Source organism: Labeo rohita, chromosome 5 (assembly GCF_022985175.1).
Source record: "Labeo rohita strain BAU-BD-2019 chromosome 5, IGBB_LRoh.1.0, whole genome shotgun sequence".
Lineage (NCBI taxonomy): Eukaryota > Metazoa > Chordata > Actinopteri > Cypriniformes > Cyprinidae > Labeo > Labeo rohita.
The window spans coordinates 30,747,481-30,767,983 of NC_066873.1; the positions used below are offsets into that span (position 1 = coordinate 30,747,481).

The 20,503-nt window shown below is 38.3% G+C and overlaps 2 protein-coding genes across 13 annotated transcripts in view; one reads left to right on the forward strand and one right to left on the reverse strand.

Moving 5' to 3' along the window:
- arvcfb (ARVCF delta catenin family member b) overlaps nucleotides 1-20,503 on the forward strand; it is a 273,519-nt gene that overhangs the window by 101,931 nt on the left and 151,085 nt on the right. For 9 of the 12 annotated variants that reach the window (XM_051108695.1, XM_051108689.1, XM_051108697.1 and 6 more), the window contains exons 3-4: nucleotides 5,692-5,804; nucleotides 14,557-14,790. The exons of 2 other annotated variants lie outside the window; for them this stretch is intronic. In XM_051108695.1, the coding sequence (XP_050964652.1) occupies nucleotides 14,578-14,790 (213 nt within the window). In that variant the 5' untranslated portion in view covers nucleotides 5,692-5,804; nucleotides 14,557-14,577. The remainder of the gene's footprint in view (nucleotides 1-5,691; nucleotides 5,805-14,556; nucleotides 14,791-20,503) is intronic. One more of the 12 variants, XM_051108690.1, reaches the window with a different exon arrangement.
- Nucleotides 11,031-12,556, reverse strand: LOC127165130 (basic salivary proline-rich protein 1-like). The gene is made up of 3 exons (XM_051109449.1): nucleotides 12,142-12,556; nucleotides 11,764-12,017; nucleotides 11,031-11,414 (listed from the first exon to the last, which is right to left on the reverse strand). The coding sequence occupies exons 1-3, from the start codon at nucleotides 12,554-12,556 to the stop codon at nucleotides 11,031-11,033; spliced, it is 1,053 nt and encodes a 350-aa protein (XP_050965406.1).

The window sequence follows — 20,503 nt, forward strand, 5'->3', positions numbered from 1 at the left end:
AATGGGAGTAATATGAAGTAAGATACTAAAAGCCTAGAGAACTTCTCTAACATAGTCTTTTGATTCAAGCAATGTTTCATTCCCTCTCAGGGTTCACCTTTTGACACTCTTTGTGCTTGGAACAAAATATATTAGATTACCGAAAAGCACCGGCCCATCATTCATCATAAGTGCCGTGACACATAATGCAGCACAGCACAACCTCTTAGACTGTTAACGTCCTTTTGTTTGAATCTGAGTGATTGAACTTAATGCATCCTTAATTTGGTATCTGAACTCGGGTGGAGAGGTGCAGATGCGTGTAAAAATGGGATCAGGTGCTCCTGGGGCCCTTTTCGTTGGTCGTCTTTACTCTTAGCAGGAGCTCCTGATCCAGAATTCACCTCCCTCTACCCAATGCTCTTCCATGCATGCTTTGTACCCACAAAACTGATCTCTGCACAGCACCAAATGGCCGATTCTCATTACTCCATGGACCCTGCACACACAGATGGGCCTCAGGTGGAGCAGGACTGGTGATTTATTTATGTTGGACCTCTAGCCCCCAGAGGAGAAATGAGAGGGTTTATCTTTTTGAAAAAAGGATTGGCTGGGGTTAATGAAATGAGACCATTCTCTAATTGGAGGGCGTTTCTGTTCCCACCCGTTTTCCATCTAGTTGACGACTAGTCCCAGTAACAACTCGTCCCATATCTCGTCTCATTTTCGCTGCATACGTCAATGAAAACATGACAAACTGTGCAGCTTGTAAGGGTTTGGGCTTATGATGTTTGCTCAGAAACTGTCAGGCCAACATTGTGTAGGTGAGTTTTGGATGGTAAAAATGTAGTTTATACTTCCTGTGCTGCCTTATATAACTGCCTTCCTCGGTGTTTCATAAGCTTGTATTGTTCTAGGTTTCTTGAGATGTAACAACTCTTTGCACTGTAAACACAATTGTCTCAATGTTTTCTCACCTTAACAGACGTAAAGTTAACATTTCCTGTGTTTGGCTACATACCGTAGGTGTTCCCAAAGCCCTGATGGATTTGTTGTTGAGGGTTTTTTTTATTTTTTTTTTTCAAGTCAAGGCTTTTAAATGTGCTTCTGCTGCTGCATCTCATCTCTGGAACCACGCAGAAAGCACCAACTGTGTTTGTAAATTTATTACACGGCTATTTTTAGCACCAGGGTTTATGCTGCAACGTATTTATCCCTGAGGAAAAACACTGTCAGCATGAGCACGGTTCATGTGATGGTGTTTATTTGTCTCTAGGAAGTAAAACCAGATCTGCCCATTAGTAATTGCTACATATGTATTGTGTGCTTTTTGTTTTGTTTTACCTTTTTTGTTTGTATAACCAAATTTGTTAATTAGCAGGCTCTATTAACTTATATCTCTCTGGTGAAACAAGGTTAAGTAATGTCATATTAGTGAAAAATTTAAATCATTATTTACTCACCCTTATGTTGTTTTAAACCTCTATGATTTTCTTTTTTCTATGAAGCATACAGTAAAAGAACATATTTTGAAAAACGTCTTTTGAAAAAAGTGTTTTTCTTCTACACTGTAAAAAAAAAAAAAAAAACAATTTGTTGATTCAACTTAAAATAATTTGTTACTCTGCTGCCTTAAAATTTTAAGTTCAAATAAGTTTAGTCATCTTGAAATGTTAAGTTGCACCAAGTCACAACTTAGATATTTAAGTTGACTAAGGTTACCAAGCTGCCTTAAAATTTTAAGTTGAATCAACTCAAATATATAAGTTGTCACTAAGTACAACTTAAAATTTCAAATTGACAACTTTTTTGAGTTGAACTTAAAATTTGAAACGCAGCCAGGTAACAAACTATTTTAAGTTGACTCAACAAATTGTTTTTTTACAGTGTATGCAGTGAAAATAAATGTTGTTTGGAACCCCGGGGTTCTTAAAAAAAAAAAAAAAGTCATACAGGTTGTAAATGATATGAGGTTGAGTAAATGCTAGAATGTTAATAGGCAAAATCCCTTTAAAATGATATGCCTTGTAGGCAAAATGGCTCATTTATCTTTGTTAATCTGTAGCGCAATCATTACTTCAGATAACCATATTGCCATCAGTGCAGTAAAGCCCTTTGTAAGGTTAATGCAGCGTACAGATGGGGTATTCCTGCCGGAACAGTTACTTGACAATGAACTGTCCTTTTTTTCCTTCTCCAATCTATTAGCAAAACCAGCTCCAAACCAGGGCTGGAATGCTTCACTACTTTGGACTATTTTAAGCATAGTCCGTTGAACTGTGGTCATGATAAGTGCAGTGGGCATGTCTGACATGCCTGTCATTCTTCTGCTGATACTTAGAGAGGCAGGGACCCATTTTCCATCAGCCCCTGAACTCCTTGAAATAGGGAGTAAGGGAGAGGCAGCTTCTGTAATCCTAAAGCAGGGGTTCATCATTATAACTGCCTCATCATCATAGCTCGGTTAATCCCAGGATGAGAGTGCCGTGCCCTTCTAGACACTATAAAGATTTTCATAGCTAGTCTTAAATGAGGGTTTAGGCAACCTCTTAAAGGGATAGTTCACCCAAAAATAAAAATTCTGTCATTAATTACTCACTCTCATGTTGTTCCAAACCTGTAAGACCTTTGTTTATCTTCAGAACACAAATTTAAGATATTTTTGATGAAATCTGAGAGCTTCAGTGTCTTTACTACCTTTCTGGGTCTTAAACGTAGGAGTTGTGCCGCTGTCTATGCAGGGTCAGAAAGCTCTTACATTTCATCAAAAATATCTTGATTTGTGTTGTGAAGATAAACAAAGGTCTTGTTGATTTAGAATGACATAAGGAAGTAATTAATGACAAAATTTTGATTTTTGGGTGAACTATTCCCTTTAACGTGCGATTTCTTTTCTTTGTGTAATTGTGAATAGTACTATTTCTATATAAGTGCAATAAGTGCAGTGTTCCGTAAGTGTAACATTTGATGTAAATGTGCAGTATATTGAGATGGAGGCTCAGGTGCCAAAACTGCAACTGACTGAATGTGCGCTGTAGCAGGATACTACCATATTTCTTCAAAAGCAGATCGTGGAGACATTTTATCATCCACAACCAAAAATCGTTCATATTGCAAACCCCTAACAATGAAGCTTGAGTTTGGTTACTTCAGACATTTTACCTCCTTGTCATTGAAGAATATAATGTAGCGATTCAGTATCTAAGCTATTTTATTAATAACAGTCACAGGGCAGGTTGACAAGTTTTTGTGCTCCTGAATCTTTCCGTGTATGTGCAACACCATCTCCGAACTCTCTCTGTCTCTGTGTATGTATGTGTTTGTGCATCAATGAAAGCAGTGCATTAATATAGACCAGTTTCTGTGTTTGGAAACAGTGATGACATTTTTGTGGGCTGAGCCTATCTGGTGGCAGAAAATGACAGTTTTCAAGTAGCAGTCTGGAAGCTATGGAATAAATGAATAAAAAAAGGTACATTTGAGTTTATTTTTCAAAATCTGGCTTTATTCTCTCAGTTCTGATGAGACAAATCAACACGTCACTCTCTCTTTTCCTCTTGGCTCAGAATCATGAATTATATCCCACACTTTTGGCTTTTTTTTGCACAAAATTGCAAACTCACTTTTGTTGAGTTAAATAAAGTTAGAACTAGAAGATGTAAACTTGCATTCTACAATTCATTTCTGTATTTCTTTTTCCATTTCTGATTATTGTCTCTTTCTGTAGTATTATTATGTAAATACACATGCACATCTCTTATTTATATAGCTGTATATAGAGAAAATAATGCACAAATCTGTACATAAATCTTCTATTCCAGATTCATACGTTATTATTTATTTTTAAGTTTTTATTTTATTTAAATGTCTTTCTCTGTTCTCATGTCGGATATGTATGTATGCATGTACCAGGAGCACCTTAAAAAACCACAACAAATTCCTTGTGTGTTTGCGCACACTTGGCGAATAAAGCTAATTCTGGTTCTGATTCTGATTTGCGAGAAAGATAGTATGAATTGTGAAATAAAATCGGTAAATGTTATGTAAAATGTTATAGGTTTAAGTAGTATTTCATGCTGTAACTGTAGGGCTAATATGATGTTCCCTATGAACTGCATATGTGAATATTATGTAGACCTATTGTTTAAATCAAATTATGCTTTAGAAGTAGAGTAATCATAGCAGTTTTCATCCATAGTCTGTCATAGGGCTGCACGATTATGACAGGAATCATGATTGTCGATTATTCCTTTGAAACTGTAATTGCGATTATTAATTACAATTATCACAGTTTACATTTAATGATGTTTTAAATAGCTTTATACCATTGTTTGAAGCACTGCATGCCACCTTTTTATATATAGTTTCTTCTTTAAATAGATTAAAATGTAAAAATTAAAACAATGGAAAAAACTTAAGATAACCTGTAGGAAAAACACATACACCTCCACATCTTAAGCAAGCAGAATAATGTAAGTGGATTTTTTATTTATTTTTTAATTATTTTGCAATTGTGCCTTTGAATGATTACATAATTAGAAATTCAATTAATTGTGCAGCCCTAGTCTGTCCATTTAAATGTCTGCATTAAGCTTCAAATGACGTCTTTGACGACAGTATTCTATAAAAATAATTTAAATTCTGATTCTGACAACCAAAGGCACAACAATACATTTTTTTTTTTCTCTTATTCCATGGGTTTTACCCATTTCTCTCCACTTTTTTATCAGTGTTTTTCTGTCACCACAATGCTTGTGCAGCTGCAACTGTGCAGTCTACTCAGAATTGGTCTATAGAACGGTGATTAAACTGACTTTGAACTACCCGTGCATTACCTGGTTTTAATGGATACCTGCCAGCCAATCAGAATCAAGTATTCAGACAGATCATGGTGTAAGTTCATATATTTCATTATGTTTAATAAATAAAATTGTGGAGACCCAGATGGGAGAACAGTTAATGTCTCATAAAAGGCTCAAAGTTATCTGTAAATCACATCTAACGTTTACATCTCAGATATTGGAAGTTTATCCGTTTTCACATTGTCGTCACATTTTTATTTTTCACGATAAGCTATCGCATTTTTGTAAACGTGTCTTATCTAACAGATAAATGTAATCTTGGGTTATTTTCCTGAGGCAGGAGCAGCAGCAGAGGCAGATCGGCTCCCCTCATGCAGTCGCTCTTTATACCCAGAACAAGACTGTAGTACAATGCCTTGCCGTTCGAGCTGTGTCAGAACGGCGCTTAAGATAAATAAATGATCAGCCAGAAACAAACATCAAAGCCTGCGTGTGTACTGTGCTGCGCTTCAAAGGGAATAGGACCTTCACACGACAGTTCTATGGAAAATAGCGTGTTTGTGTTACTGTGTGTGTCCGTTTGTGGCTTTAGTTTAATGGAGAATGAAAAACAACAACCGTATAACACTCTTAGTAAATATTAATCCTCAACAGCCCCTTTTCCATCCCATACTGGCCCCGTTTGTCTCCGTACACCTGTCCCCTGATAGCCCAATCCAATCTACTTTGCTCAAAGTCAGCGAGTAAGGTTTCAATAGTCATTTATCATTCCCTACCATCTTCTCATTCATTTCTTTATCTTCATCCTCTTTAAGTCCCCAGGAAACAGAGCAGAATTCTGTCTATTATGTTTATAATGTCAGAGTGTTATCTAACCTGTGATTTCTTCTGTCTTTCTTTCCCTCTGCAGCCAGTTCTTGCTCTCTTGCTCTCTCTTTGCCTCCCGCTGGGCACATCTCCTCCTGTCTGTCCTTATAGGGGGATGTCTGTCCTCTAACTGCCTATCTCTCCACTAACTGCTAGGTGTGTATGCAGGTGAACTGTGCATGAACCATGCCTCAACCCTATTTTTTTTTCTTCTTTTATGCATATGTGAAGCTTCCATTATCTTCATTTCGTACCCTTTGACAATGGGAGAGAAGTCTGAGCTATTGTACATAGCATGAATGACGTTATCATGGTGATTTAGAGTCCAGCATGTCTGTATTGTGTCGACGTGTGTTGAATTTAGTCTGGAACCATTGTGAGTACGTTTTGTGGCATATGCTTGTGAGTTTTGGCTATTTATGGTTGTTATATGCAGAAAGTGTCAAGGTTCTCATAAAGGAATTGTTGCTCATAGTACAGTGCAGTGTGACTCTTTATCTGCAGAATTTGGTGCCTGGATGCGCAGTGAAAGTTGTTTCAACTTAAAAATTAAGTGTTTGTGCTGCCTTAAAATTTTAGGTTTAGTCAACATGAAATGTTAAGTTGCACTACATGAAAGTGTGGATATTTGAATTGAATGAACTTAAAAGTTTAAGCCAATTTTTTTAAGTTGTTTTTTTTACAGTATAGGTTTAAGGGTTACATAGTCAGCATTAAAGGAATAGTTAAGCCAGAAAATGAATATGTTGTCTTTATTTACTCATCCTCATGTCATTTCATGTCAGTGTGTCTTTATTTCTTATGTGGAACAAAAAAAGAGAAGGAAAAAGTGGATGGGGACCAGAGTCCATCAAAAAGCATCATAAAGGTAGTGGTCCATATACTATTTTCCTAGTGGTTTGTGGGCTGATAGTTTGTTTGTGTAAGGAACATGGGCAGCACTAAGGGTGGGCTTTCAGACTCGCCCAAAAATGAAAATTACCCCATGATTTACTCACCCTCAAGCCATCCTAGGTGTATATGACTTTCTTCTTTCAGACTAATAGTCTGAGTTGATATTAAAAATGTCCTGGCTCTTCCAAGCTTTATAATGACAGTGAATGGGTGTTGAGATTTTGAAGCCCAAAAAAACTGCGTTCATACATTTTAAAAAGAGCTCCAGGGGGTTCATAAAAGCCTTCTGAAGTAAAGCGATGACTGGAACGCCACTCTTGTATGAACGCGTGTACAACAGTTAGTGGAAGCTAGAGATTACAGTTCATAAAGTTTTAAATAAGGACATTTTTCTTACACAAATGCATCGGTTCACTTCAGACAGCCTTTAATAACCCATTGGAGCTGTGTGGAGTACTTTTTATGATTTATGGATACAGTTTTTCTTAAAAAATCTTAATAAAACTGCATTCACTGTCATCATAAAGCTTGGAAGAGCCAGGACATTTTTTAATGTAACTCCAATTGTATTTGTCTGAAAGATGAAAGTCATATGCAGGATGGCTTGGGGGTGAGTAAGTCATGGGGAAATTTTCATTTTTGGGTGAGCTATCGCTTTAAGCCTTGAATGTTTTTAGTAAAACTCTGAATGTATTTACTCTGAGCAAGTATTATATCAGAAACACTCATTTGAGCAGTCTTATAAACATAAACACTTTCTACAATGCACACCAAGCTATGGAAAGCCTAAACGGGCAAAACCCTTCTCTTTCTTCTCCCCTTTCTTCTCTTTTATTGATTTATTTTTTAGGACTATGTTGTAAAAGTAAGATTTTGACTTGTCTGAAGCTAAGATAGTTATCCCTAGCAGTGTTAATTTCGTAAAAAACGAAATTAACCTACGAAAACGAGATGATAAAGAAACAAAAACTTGTTCTGAACGACAAAAACTATGATGAAAGTATATTGACATTATTGTCATTTGAATAAAAACGAGACGAAAATGTTAGGGAGGGATGATTTTGGAAAGAAATTCATTCAGTAGGAAACTGTTGCGTGGTTTGGAGGTTAGATTCGTACATTTAAACTGTATAATTGCCTACTGATCTGTCCGGCAGGACATAAACTGGCATACACAAATGTTAAAAAGTCAATATCAGAAGAGCAGACGTGGGGGTGGGTGATATGGCAAAAAATCAAATCTTGATTTTTCCCGAATGTTTGACCGATTCTCGAATATTTTATTTATTTAGTTATTTATGATTTTCACTAGTCAACTTGAAAATGTAACTGCAACATGATTTAAATAACTTTTTCTTTATTAACTCACTAGTTAAAAAAAAAATTATATTCCAAATGCATCACACTCGTCAACGTGTAAATGATAAACAAATCACTTGTTGAATATCTTTGCAGAAAAGATGCATGACCTACAGCTACATCTTATACAAACTCATCTTATACATATTATATGATAAGAAATAATACAAGGAAAATGCTTTTAAAAAAAAAATCTCAAAATTCAAGGTAATTTAAATTCAAAATGACCGAAGGTATAACACCAGTATACTACTATTAACTATAAATGTTCTGTAAAAACAATGAACAGCAGCTTTCAGCCTGTCACCATGATGAAAACATGAAATATCAGACGTACAGTAGTAGTTCTTCACAGGTTTCTTATTCGATTGCGCTGCATTTCCATAGTTTTTTCTACATAAACATGGACGCACTTGACTGTTGCACTCGCATCTCTTGCAGCATCTCATGCATGAAAAGGCATTATAAAAACGCGCCACTCAAGCTAAAGGAAGTTGACTCCCATCTTCTTGCATGTTTTTCCTATTCCACTGCCCGCGTTGCATCTTTGTCAACACAAAAGCGCATCCTGTCTGAATGACGCCTAGCGATATGAGCATGTCACACGTGAGTAGTTAATCACATGTGCCGACATGCGGTTGGATCGTTCTTTTCTCTGTACTGATTATTAGCATATTGTCAAAGCTTTTGATAGGGTTAACTGGAATTTTCTATTTGCAGTTCTACACAAATTTGGTTTTGGAAATTCTTTCATAAACTGGTTAAAAATATTATATAACTCTCCAACAGCATGTGTTAGGACAAATGACCAAACATCCTCCAGCTTCTGTCTTAAGAGGGGCACCAGGCAGGGATGCCCCCTCTCCCCTTCACTGTTTGCAATTTTTATTGAACCACTAGCAGCAGCAATTAGACAGGCTACAGTGATTAAAGGCATTAAATGCAAGAATGTAGAACATAAAGTCAGTCTTTACGCAGATGATGTGTTACTTTTTCTTCAGCATTCACAAACCATTCTCTCTGAGGTAATTACATTAATAAACTCTTTCTCAAGAGTCTCAGATTATTCAATAAACTGGTTAAAATCTACAGTTCTTCCAATTAATTGCTCCTTCCAGAACTCTTCCACTCCACTGCAATCCGGAAATATTAAATATTTAGGTATTAATGTTTCACCTAGGTTGGGAGATTTAATTAAATTAAACCACATCCCACTTTTAAAGATGGTAGAAGATGATCTAGCCAGATGGAAGTCTCTACCCATATCACTCATGGGAAGAGTCGCCTCAATTAAAATGATGGTTTTGCCAAGAATTAATTATTTATTTGCAATGATCCCGAGCAAACCATCACCTGACTGGTTTAGATCTCTGGACTCCTCCATCTCTAAATTCCTTTGGAAAGGTAAACCCCCCGCGTATTAGCTTAAAAACGCTGCAAAAGACCAAGGATAAAGGAGGACTAGATCTGCCTAACTTTCACCACTACTTCTTAGCTAACAGGCTTCAACACATTTCAGGGTGGTTAAAACACACGCTCTTAGACGAGCCTTGGCTAGATGTAGAACAGGCATTATGCAATAATATAGAGATTTCGGATCTGCCATTCATTAGCTTGATCATCAAACGACACGTATGCTTCAAAAGCATCAGTATCAGCTCTTCTCTGACAGCATGGTGGGAGTTTCTAAAAATGACTGAGTCTTCACTAATCCCATGCAAACGTACTCCCATCTGGAATAACCCTGACCTATTAATAAACAATAATATGATAAACTTCACAGATTGGAGTTGTAAAGGTATTAAATACCTGGAACATATATTCGAAGGGACGGACTTTATTCCCTTTGACATATTAGTTAAACAATATGGGATTAACAAGAACAGATTTTTAGAATATCAACAAGTTAAATCTATAGTAAAAAGAAAATTTAAGTCTAATCATATCAAATTACAAATACCACCAAGTGTGGCAGAATTTCTTAATCTCAAAACCCCTAAATTACTGTCTAAAATATACAGGACACTTTCCAAAATAGATGAATCAGTATCGCTTCCTATTACAAAATGGGAGGCAGATCTATCAGTCAGCTGGGACCATAATTTTTGGTCTCAGATATGTTTAAAAACCTTTGAACTGATTAGAAATCCCAGTTTACAATTAATACAATACAAAATCCTGCATAGAGTGCACTACACAGGTCATCGGATGTTCAGGATGGGTTTTACAGCTTCTAACAACTGCTCACACTGTCAAGGCAATACACCTGACAATTATATCCACGCTCTATGGTTCTGTCCACCTGTTCAGAGGTTCTGGTACAGGATTTGTGAAGACTTATCAAAGTGTCTTAAATGTTCCATTCCAGCCTCTCCATCAGTCTGCTTGTTGGGCTACCTAGATGGTGTCACTACAGAAGATAATTCAATCCACATGGCTTACACTGCCTTATGCATTGCTAAGAAGACTGTCCTCATGAACTGGAAAAATAAAAATAATCTTAATATCAACCAATATAGAGATCGTTTGTTGGACTATATTAGTCTTGAAACAGCTTCTGCTGCCACATTAGATCAATCTCTCTGGGCTCCTTTGATCAGCTCCATCACCTAGTGTGAGTGGGGGTCACGGTTCTGTCCGGCTTTGGTTTTTGTTGTCGCCGTGGGGGGGCCATATGGGCTGGGGGCATCTGGGAGTTCCCTAGGGGTGGGTTTCTTGGGGGGTTCGGCGCTGGGGCTGCGGTCCTGGCCTGGATGGGGTGTTGGTGGCTCTTGGGTGTTGTTTTTCTGGCGGCTGCATGCGGCGCTGCTGGGGAGGCCTGTGCCGGCGGACGTAGGTTGCCGGCCTGGCGGCCGTACTGCTCCGGGGTAGGTCCGGGGGGGGCTTGGGGTTCTGGGGCCGCTCTGCCACCGGGCTGGGATTCCGGCTGGGCCTGGGGGCTTGGGTCTGGTTGGTGTGCCGCCGGGAGCGTGGGTTGGTGCATGCGCTTGGGCTCGGCCCTGGTGCGGGGGCCTTTGACGCGTCGGTGGATCCGGTGGCCTCTTTAGCTGGTAGGGACGTTGTTACCATCTGTCAGTATCCACTCTGCAGGGGGGCAATATAGGCGGAGGACGGACTTAACCTGGGTGTCTATTGTCTTCTGTAGTCTGGGAGTTGACTGAATGATGGGGTGGGGGTAGTTTTCCTCTGCTGTGGGGTCCGGTGGGCCGCCCCGGGCTGCCGTGGGCCCCGGTCTGGATGGGCCTGGGCCCCGGTCTGGATGGGCCTGGGCCCCGGTCTGGATGGGCCTGGGCCCCCTGCCCTGGGCAGATTTGGGGCAACGGGGGTGCCTATGGGGGTCAGCGGGGGAGCTGGCTCCAGGGGGGGTACTTTGCCCCCTCCAATGATTTCCTCCCCATCCCTAATGCTTCCCTTCTCCCGCTCCATCACACCAACATACAGGTAGGGTTTTGGGGTGCGGGTGTGTTGCTGGGATGCAGGGGAGGTGGTACTCCTCTGTCTCCTTGTGGCCACCTGCATCTCAATCATACATCACAACTTAGACACTCTCATTACTTACTGTCACATGACACATACATATAGGGCCTTGGGGGTGGGCACACTGAATGGCATCCAGGGGGCGGTCTGTTCATTCAGCCTTCTCTCTGGTGCTGGTGCCCACTTCTCAATTTTAAGTTACACATAGACATTGAGGGCTCTTGGGGAGGTGCCGATTTGACACGAGCTGGCGGAGGGTGGTTAGTGTCTTGCCCCTCCCCTGTTTTAAAGCACTTTAGAACAACACACACCAACACTACATTTGAGCGGGTGAGGTGAGGCATGGGGTCTTCTTTTTTTTTTTTTTTTTTTTTTTTTTTCACACCCCTGTTCTCTGTTCTTTGTCCGGGGCTGGGGGCTGTGAGGACGAGCTGGCCATCCGGTCGGGGTCTGGGCTGGTGGTCTTCTCTGCTGCTGCGGGGTACCGGGGTGGTCTTCCTGTCTCCACGCCAGAGTGAAGAGGGTTCAGCTCCGGGGTCTGGCGCTGATTGCCCCTCTGGGGGTAGTGGTGCCTGGATCCAGGAGTATAGAGTACAAATGGGGAGTGTGATTGTGGGTACTGTGTCCATTTTTGTATGTCTACATGTGGGGCGAGTGCGTGAATATTTGTTTGCGTGCATGAGGGTGGGAACGTGTGCTTGTATATATGTGTGCCTGTTTGTCTATGTCCATGTGTCAGGTCAGGCCTTAGACTCCGCCTCACTCATCATCTCAGGCCCCCCCACCACGCCCTGCCGGTGGAGGATGCCCCCGGCCGCCGGTGCGTTGGTGGTTTCTCGCTCCGGGGCGGGATGCTCGGGTGAGCGCTGGCCCGATCTCGGCGGTTGCTTGGCGGGGCCTGGCCCCCCTGGCTTTGCTGGGCCCCGGCTAGGGGGTGGGGGGCCCTTGGATCGCCGGGCCCAGGGCCGGTCTGCTCTGGTGTGGCCGGCTGCCGGCGGAACCTGCGGGCTTGCCGCCACGCCCCCCTGGGACGTCTGCATTGTGGCTGCCGGATGATCCCCCTCCGGGCCCTCCTCTGCCCTTTTCTGGGTGGGGGCCGCGGTTGTCCCTGCGGTGGTTCTCCTGGGACTCTCGTGCTCGGGGGGGCATCCGGATGTTTGGGCCCGGGTCTCCTCCATGTCTGCTTCATACCTTGCGGGGCGGGGCTGTGGTTCCCCACACACACTATTAAACATTTACATGGAAGAACCTTATGAACACAAACGCGCTCACACACACAGGTGTGCACACAGGTGTACACACAAGCATTCACATTGGTGTAAAAACAGGTGCTCACAGACACACACTGTCTTGATCTGCTGTTGCTTCAAAACATGTTTTGTAATATTAGTTATGTGTGCTGCACAATAACATTTAACATGTAGTATTTACTGTGATTTATATAGATGTTGGTTGTTGCTGCAGTTACTCTGCTGTTGTGTCTTCTGTTGTTTTCTCCTTTTGTCAGCAGGTATGGAAGCAGATTATTTTTTTTTTGATCTTTCTCTCTTTCTCTATCCTCCTTCTCTTTTTTTTTTTTTTTTTTTTTTTTTTTTTTTTTTTTTTTTTTTTCTTCTCTCTCTCTCTCTCTCTCTCTCTCTCTTTCCCCCTCTTCTGTTGACTTTCTCCCCAATTTTTATTTTATTTTATTTTATTTTTTTCCCCGTTTTCTCTATCCCCCGGTCTTGTCTGTAATAGTATGGTTAAATAAAAAGGTACATAAAATTAAATTAATTAAATACATAAAAAAAAAAAAAAAAAAAAAAAAAAAAATGGCCGTGAATGATGATAACATAGCTACACATACACACTGTCATGTGTTATCTGTGTTACTGACATGTCAAAACATTAAATTCAAATGAATCGATAAAATCTGAAAAATCGCCCAGCCCTAAGCAGAGCTATGCTTAAATTTGACTACGCAAAACAAACAAACAAACAAAAAAATTGGTCAGTTTGGTCCGGTTTTCTGAACGCAGACACCAAGGCAGCGCCTCTCACACAGTGCACAAGCATGCTTTTGCATCTCATGAATGGAGGAATACACACAAAATGATGTAGAATTGTCCATTTTGAAGAGTATTTACATAAACATGCTCAGTTAGGTCTTAGGTAACATAAACAATTGAGAGAATATCGGACGTGTATTAGTACTTCACATCCAAGCTTTTGATTTTACAGGGACTACAGCCAAATATAGTTGCTATTGTCTTTGGCATTGATGTTAATAAAGCAAAAAAAGAAAGACAAAATCCTCACTGCTTTTGACTGAATCACTTTAGTAGCCCTGATAAAGATTAATCTGAATTTATTTATATAAATAAATATGTCTGCTTGAAAGAATATAGAATGTGGTAAGCAAGTTGTTATAAAGAATGCATAATTTGCCTATATAACCATTGGTATTTCATTGAAAAGTTGACCATGTTCTTGTTTCTTTATGAGAAGTGGTTTCATTTAATTTTAAAATAAAGACATGTTGTTATATTAGTTGTAGTTATATTAGTTTAATATTAAACCTATACGATGAGTTTGGTAATTTTAGAGAAATGCTTAATAAATGCATTTCACTGTAAATAAACCCACTTGATTTTAACGGACTAAATCTGCTGTAGATTTAGTTGACTAAAATCTTATAATATTTAGTTGACTGAAACTAAAACAATTCATATGACTGAAATACAACAAACTAAATGCCATTTTAGTCAAAAGACTGTGACTAAGGCTAAATCAAAATTAGGACTGATCACTAGTAATGGTTAAAATGATACCTTGTCGATTTAAATTATTTTGTAGTATAGAATATTCCAGTATTTAATCAAAAGATGCATAACCACATGCATTAAGCCCTGAATATTCCCTAACAACTGCCCCTGAAGTTGTTCAATTCTTTGAATGATAGTTGTGGTCACCAGTTGTGGTCACCAGTTGTGGTCATCAGTTGTGGTCATCAGTTGCTTTTAAAGCCATTTTCCTATAAATAACTTCTTTTTATGTTCCACAGAAGAAAAAAAAATACTAAAGAGAGTGTGTAATGTTAAGAGAATTCACTTTTTTGGCAGAACTATCCCTTTAAATGGTTGTTTCTTTTGTCCTGGGTCCTTCTCTCTCTCCCCTATTTACCCTGCCCTGTAATCAGCATATAATTTTGGGTGCTGCTATGGAAGAATATGACGTGCCGTCAGCCGCCAGTATCCTGGCATCAGTCAAAGAGCAGGAGGCGCGCTTCGAGCGTCTGACCAGGGCCCTTGAAGAGGAACGCCGCAATGTCTCCTTGCAGCTGGAACGCGGCAGTCTGCCCTCTGAACGACTGGTGGGCGGCACCACGGGTGGGAGCAACCAACCGCTGGCCTGGCAACAGATGGTCATGCAGGTAAACCATTCCAGCTTGGCCCGTCATGCGTCAGTCTGTGTGAATGAACAAAGCAGCCCCATATCTCCTCTCACGCTGATGCTGATTCATTTCCATTGTTTTTACAAAATGGGTCCATCTGTATCTCATTTAGCTTGAGATGTGTTTGGCTGTGCTGAATTTTGCTCTGGGTGTTGTGTCTCCAGTGACTCATCATCTATGCCCGGGATGAATCGTCTTTACACTCTTCTTTCGTCCCATGTCTCTCCACCATGTTTGCTCTGAATCCGTTATGGTGCCGAGGCAAATGTGTGTCTGATGCTGTGATGTTACGAAGATGACATCCTGGGGTGGATAACTAAAGTCAATATGAGAGGAAAGAAACTGAATACATTATAATTTTACACTACCATCACAGTACCAAATTGTTCACTTGATTCAAAGTAGTAGGCAATTGTTCATTTTAGATTGGCACGATATACCGGTACTAAAAAGGTATCATAATACCCTCCTTTTAAAAATGGTACGATTACACATTTTATTTGTACCGGTACTTTAAGAATGCATTATGATAAGATCCAGTCATATTTACTATATGCACATTCTGCGCGCCTCTGTGTGAATGAATGGTGCAGATGCGCAGTTTCGTTTACTACACTCATACTGAAGCGTGCATGACGCTCACAGTGTTTTCAGCTTCTGCCAAGCTTCAGCTTCTCAATATATGTACATCAAAATGTATAATCTCTAAAACTGCTGTGAGATTCAGTTCATGAGCGTTTTACCATTACGTTTGATAAAAACATTGTCGTATCATATATAAACAGGCAGCAACCCATCAAAATATAAGTTTGATTTAACTGGACAGAAATATTACTTTATGTAATGATAACATTACTACTAGTAATAAAAATATTATTAAAACAATATTTAAGGAATATTTACCAGAAATAAAAATTGTAAATACACAAGTCAGTATTTCTTAAAAATAATATTAATATAATATAATAAGCTAATTCTTTATAATATCTAATCTTTATAAATTAATTAGACATGCTTTTGATTATTAAAATTTAATGAAACTATTAAAATGGAATCCAGAAAACGAATGGAAAACATTCACAGAATTTGATCAAAATAAAACTGAATTTGAGAAAATTTTCATTCATTTTATTTGTAGAAGCCCTAAAGAGTCATTTATTTAATTCTTTATTTAAAAAAAAAACAAAAAACTTTTTCTTATAAAAATGTCTGTCTGTAAATCTTGTGTTAACTGTTACCTTAGCATACTTTGCCTTTAAATTAGTGAAAATATGGACCATAACTATGCAAGATACAGAAAATATCACTGAAAGATCTAGAGCACTGAAAAGACTGTGTGTTCTCTCTGAGGAAATATTTTAATCTAAAAAGTTCTTACATCAAGAGTTATTTTACAAAATGTCAAAACTGTTACCACAATATCAAAAGGAAAACATTTTTCATTGATCAAACTTTGTGTTATTTAAAGGTCTTTTAATCATGATTTCATTAGTGCTTTGTGCTCTTAGCATTTATCCTAGCAATTGGAGTTTTGGGCAAAAAATTAATAAAATGGTAAAGTCTGTTACCGTCAAACTCTTACCAAGGCAGTTTAACAATGCGGTAACAGAATCGACTACTTTACAGTTCTGTTACTTAAAATGTCAACTCTGTTTATGATCTATTTAAACAAAACAACAATTGTTGTTGTTTAAAATCTTATAAATATTATCGATTTAGTTTTGCACTTTTATAATATTTCAACAACATTTTCTTTTTCTTTCTTTTTTTTTTTTTTTTTTTTTTTTTTACTGGATATTGTATATAATACATTTTCAGATAAAAAAAAAAAAAACATTTGCTCCAAGTGGACGGTTCTGTAAAGACATGGGTATTTATTTAATTTTTAAGGTATGCATAAGTGAAATATTATCTTGGTTTCAATTGTTGGAATGTAAGGACTGTTTGTCTAATGAAACAAAAAGGATTTTTCCTGTTATGATTTATTGTTATTTCTACACGTTACCTAATTTGTCCATAACAGAGTTGACAAACAATACCATAAAGACATCTGTTTTTCATTAAAACTAGTAACTTGTGTTTGGCAAGCACTGAATTATTAAAATTAAATACGTTTTAAATAAGATACTGAAAAAAAACAGTTAATGAGCCTTTTTTTTTTCTTAATTTTCTGAAATGCCAAATGTATCTCCAATTATAGAATCACCCATATGCACTGTTCCTTCTTCATCGTCATCGTTGTCAAAGGATGAAATATTTTGACTCCTAACTAGCTTTTTTCCCTCTACATTACAGTTGAACTTTTCTGTTTTGTAAAACCAGTTAAAGAAAAGTGTAATACACAGAAAAAGCCAGGTCCCTTGTCACTCCTCAGACTCTGATTATCTGTCTCTTCCATTATATGTTTAGCCTGTGTGCTGCCCTCACCTGCCCATAAAGCTTGGGGTTTTACTCCTCTCTGCCTAACATGACAGCCTGAAAATTAGCTTGCCCTTTTACATGTCGGTTACTGTCAGAAGACCTCGTATGTCACAGAATCAGTTTGCCGGAACTGACTGGTATCTTCTGTCTAGAGGTCTGTCTTTATATTCTGTGCCGCTTCCTCTCTCAATGAGAATTACGCTTAAAGATCACAAACCGCACAGTGATTAGGATCAAAAGCTGCTGGATTTATGTATCAGATGCTGTTAGGTCGTGTGGTGATGTAGCTGACGGTGTTAGCTACCGTGGATAAGCGTATCTGGGTTAGCTTGCTTGCTGACCTTCTTGCAGTGTCATGACCTTGTTTTGATGAAGTTGTTGAATAATTCATGTTTCTGTATATATAGAGAGAGAGCGAGAGTTTACCAATCCTCAATGCATCACATATTATGTTTTTTAATTCTAATGAATGTAAATGCGTATTTATATAAGTTTTTAAAATGTGCATGCTTTCACTGTATCAGTGCCTTTTCGTTTTGCTGTGTGAATCTCAATATTTTATAATTTGAAATGTGTTCATGCAGTTTCTTGCAATGTTATGTGAAGAATTGCCATTGTTTTAGTTGTTGTGGTGCAGCAGGTGCACCTCATTCATCTTGTGTCTTGTGCTCATTAATACTGTATTGGGAGGTGGATCAAGTGTTAACAGATTTGATTCCCGAAGAACGACAGGACTCAACCTCATTCCCGGTCTGTTTACTGGGCGGAGACATTGATTTATTTTGTTTTTGAGCCTGTATTATTCTTCACAAGGCCTAAAAGGTCACGCAGTGACAGAGACACACAATAGGACTCCATCAATGGCAGACCTTTCACAGCTACTCTGACACCAAAGACAGCTTTTCGTTAAAGTCACCTCAACTGTCCCACGTCTAAGTAATGTTCAGAGGTCATAACCTGAGGCAGTACGAGGAACATCGCAGCTACTTCTTCACAGAATCTGGAACATTATTTGAAATTCAGGAAGCGTTCCTGGAGGACTGAAGCTTGGTTCCTGTGGCTGAACTTTGCTAGCTCTGTCTAAATGTTTTGAGTCTGAAAGGCCTGTGGAGAGCTTTGGAAAAAAAGTTGCTGCTTTGATCACTCCTGTCTGTGATAAGACACACAGAGATGGTATGATATACCACTGCTCAGGTTCCTCAGTTTTACCGTACAGGTCCACAGGTCGTGGAGTGAGAGGAGTCAACTGACATTTTCAGTTTCAAGTAAAAAATTCCAGGCTCCATTTTTATAAAATATGTTTTATTTTTATGTTAGATTATCCTCATGGACAAATGTGTCAAAATTATTTATAATTAAATGTAATCCAAATGATCTAATCATTTCATCCCAGTATGTTTTTGTATGACCTTATTTTCCCCACATGTATAAACACTGCCATTAAAAATTTGGGATCAGTAAAACTTTTAATGTTTTTAAAAGAAGACTTTTCTGCTCGTAATGGCTGCATTTATTTGATTAAAAATACAGAAAAAAACTGTAACATTGTGAAATATTATTGCAATTTCAAATAGTTGTTTTCTATTTGTATATATTGTAAAACAGAATTTATTCCTGTGATGTAACGCTAAATTTTCAGCATCATTACTCCAATCATTCTAGTATGCTGATTTATTATCAATGTTGGAAACAGCTGTGCTGCTTAATTTTTATTTTTTATTTTTTGCAACCTGTGATACTTTTTTTTTTAGGTTTATATTTTAAACCTTTATTTAAAATAAATCTCTTCTAACAATATACAGTAGCGTTCAAAGTTTGGGGTCAGTACATTTTTTCCTTCTTTGTTTGATAGAAATTAATACTTTTATTCAGCAAGGATGTGTTAAATTGATAAAAAGTGATACGAAAGACTTATATTGTTAGAAAAGATTTCTATTTTGAATAAATGCTGTTCTTTTTATTTTTATTCATCAAAGAATCCTGAAAAAAAATCACCGGTTCCAAAAAAATATTAACTAGCACAGCTGTTTCCAACACTGGTAATGTCTTTACTATTTCAAATAAATGCAGTTCTTTTGAACTTTATCAAAGAATCCTGAAAAATTGATGAATATTTCACAGTATTACTGTTTTTTAAAGTGGTCCTTGGATGCCCATTTTTCACAAGTTGTCTAATTTACGTCCCTGCTCCGGCATCGAAGCAATGGAGGTTGGACTGTTACAGCTGATCTAAGGGTAAGATGTTCATGTCAATCAACTATTGTGGGAGCGGCGTGAGAATATTGTTAGAATGGCTCAATTTGAAAAAGGGGATATTATTTTTACAGATTAATTAAAAACCACTGCATGGATTTTTATCATTATAGGGTAGATTTGTACATACACCGCCAACACACTGTTCAAACAACATGTAAAAGTGCATAAAAAAAAAAAGTTTGCATCCGATGACCCCTTTAAGGAATATTTAAAGATATAGACGCAGCCTTAATGAGCTTAAGAGACTTTTTTCAAAAACATCAAAAAATTTTGCTGACCCAAATTTATTAATGGTAGTGTATGTGATGGATATTAATTGTGCACTGAAAGCAGTCTGTATATTACTGAATGCACATTTTATAGGCACACCCTGTAAAAAAACAGCCCTTATTGAGGGTATTGGGTGGGCTTCCTTCATGCCTGTGGATACGTAGGGTTAGCCGCAAAACACGAGGAAGTTCGCTGCGGGGAAAAGCCTGGGAGGCCCATAGTCTTGTAAATCACCTGCTTAACAATGACTTTCTCACCCTCCTCCCACACACATACACAGTCTCCCATGCCACCTCGCTTTCAGTGCCATTAGGAAAAGTCAAGCCTCTTGTAAAACTATAATTAAAGCAGCAGTGAAACTGCCTGCATTGCTTATTTTCTCTCACACCTCTCATTGCGCTTTATTCTGCTCTCACACATATATGGTTTTCTTCGCTTTGTTTTTCTTCTTTTAGATTCCAGAAGTTTTTCTGAATACGTAGCAGTCAGAAAACGTGGCATGGGAATGTGTAAAGTTTGTGTATGCACATATGACTAAAAATATATATTTTTGCAAATATTGTTTTTTTTATGAGTAAAACTGCATATTTTAGATGGAAATAATGTTGAAGTTTGCATGCATCAAAAACATTTTTGACTTAAAATCCAGGTTTTATTATGTGAGCGAGTCATTGGGCATGTGATAGTCGCTACTGTCCTTAAATGTACCTCACTGCTTGGAAGACGTTACCTGTTGTTAGATCAT

Bases quoted from the DNA above. Each gene is read 5' to 3' on its own strand.
- LOC127165130 (XM_051109449.1), bottom strand. From the start codon at position 12,556: ATGGAGGAGACCCGGGCCCAAACATCCGGATGCCCCCCCGAGCACGAG. The intron at 12,018-12,141 runs GTGAGGCGGAGT...CCCCACATGTAG, and splicing joins GGGGGGGCCTGAGATGATGA to ACATACAAAAATGGACACAG. The intron at 11,415-11,763 runs GTGTGAAAAAAA...ATTGAGATGCAG, and splicing joins ACAAAGAACAGAGAACAGGG to GTGGCCACAAGGAGACAGAG.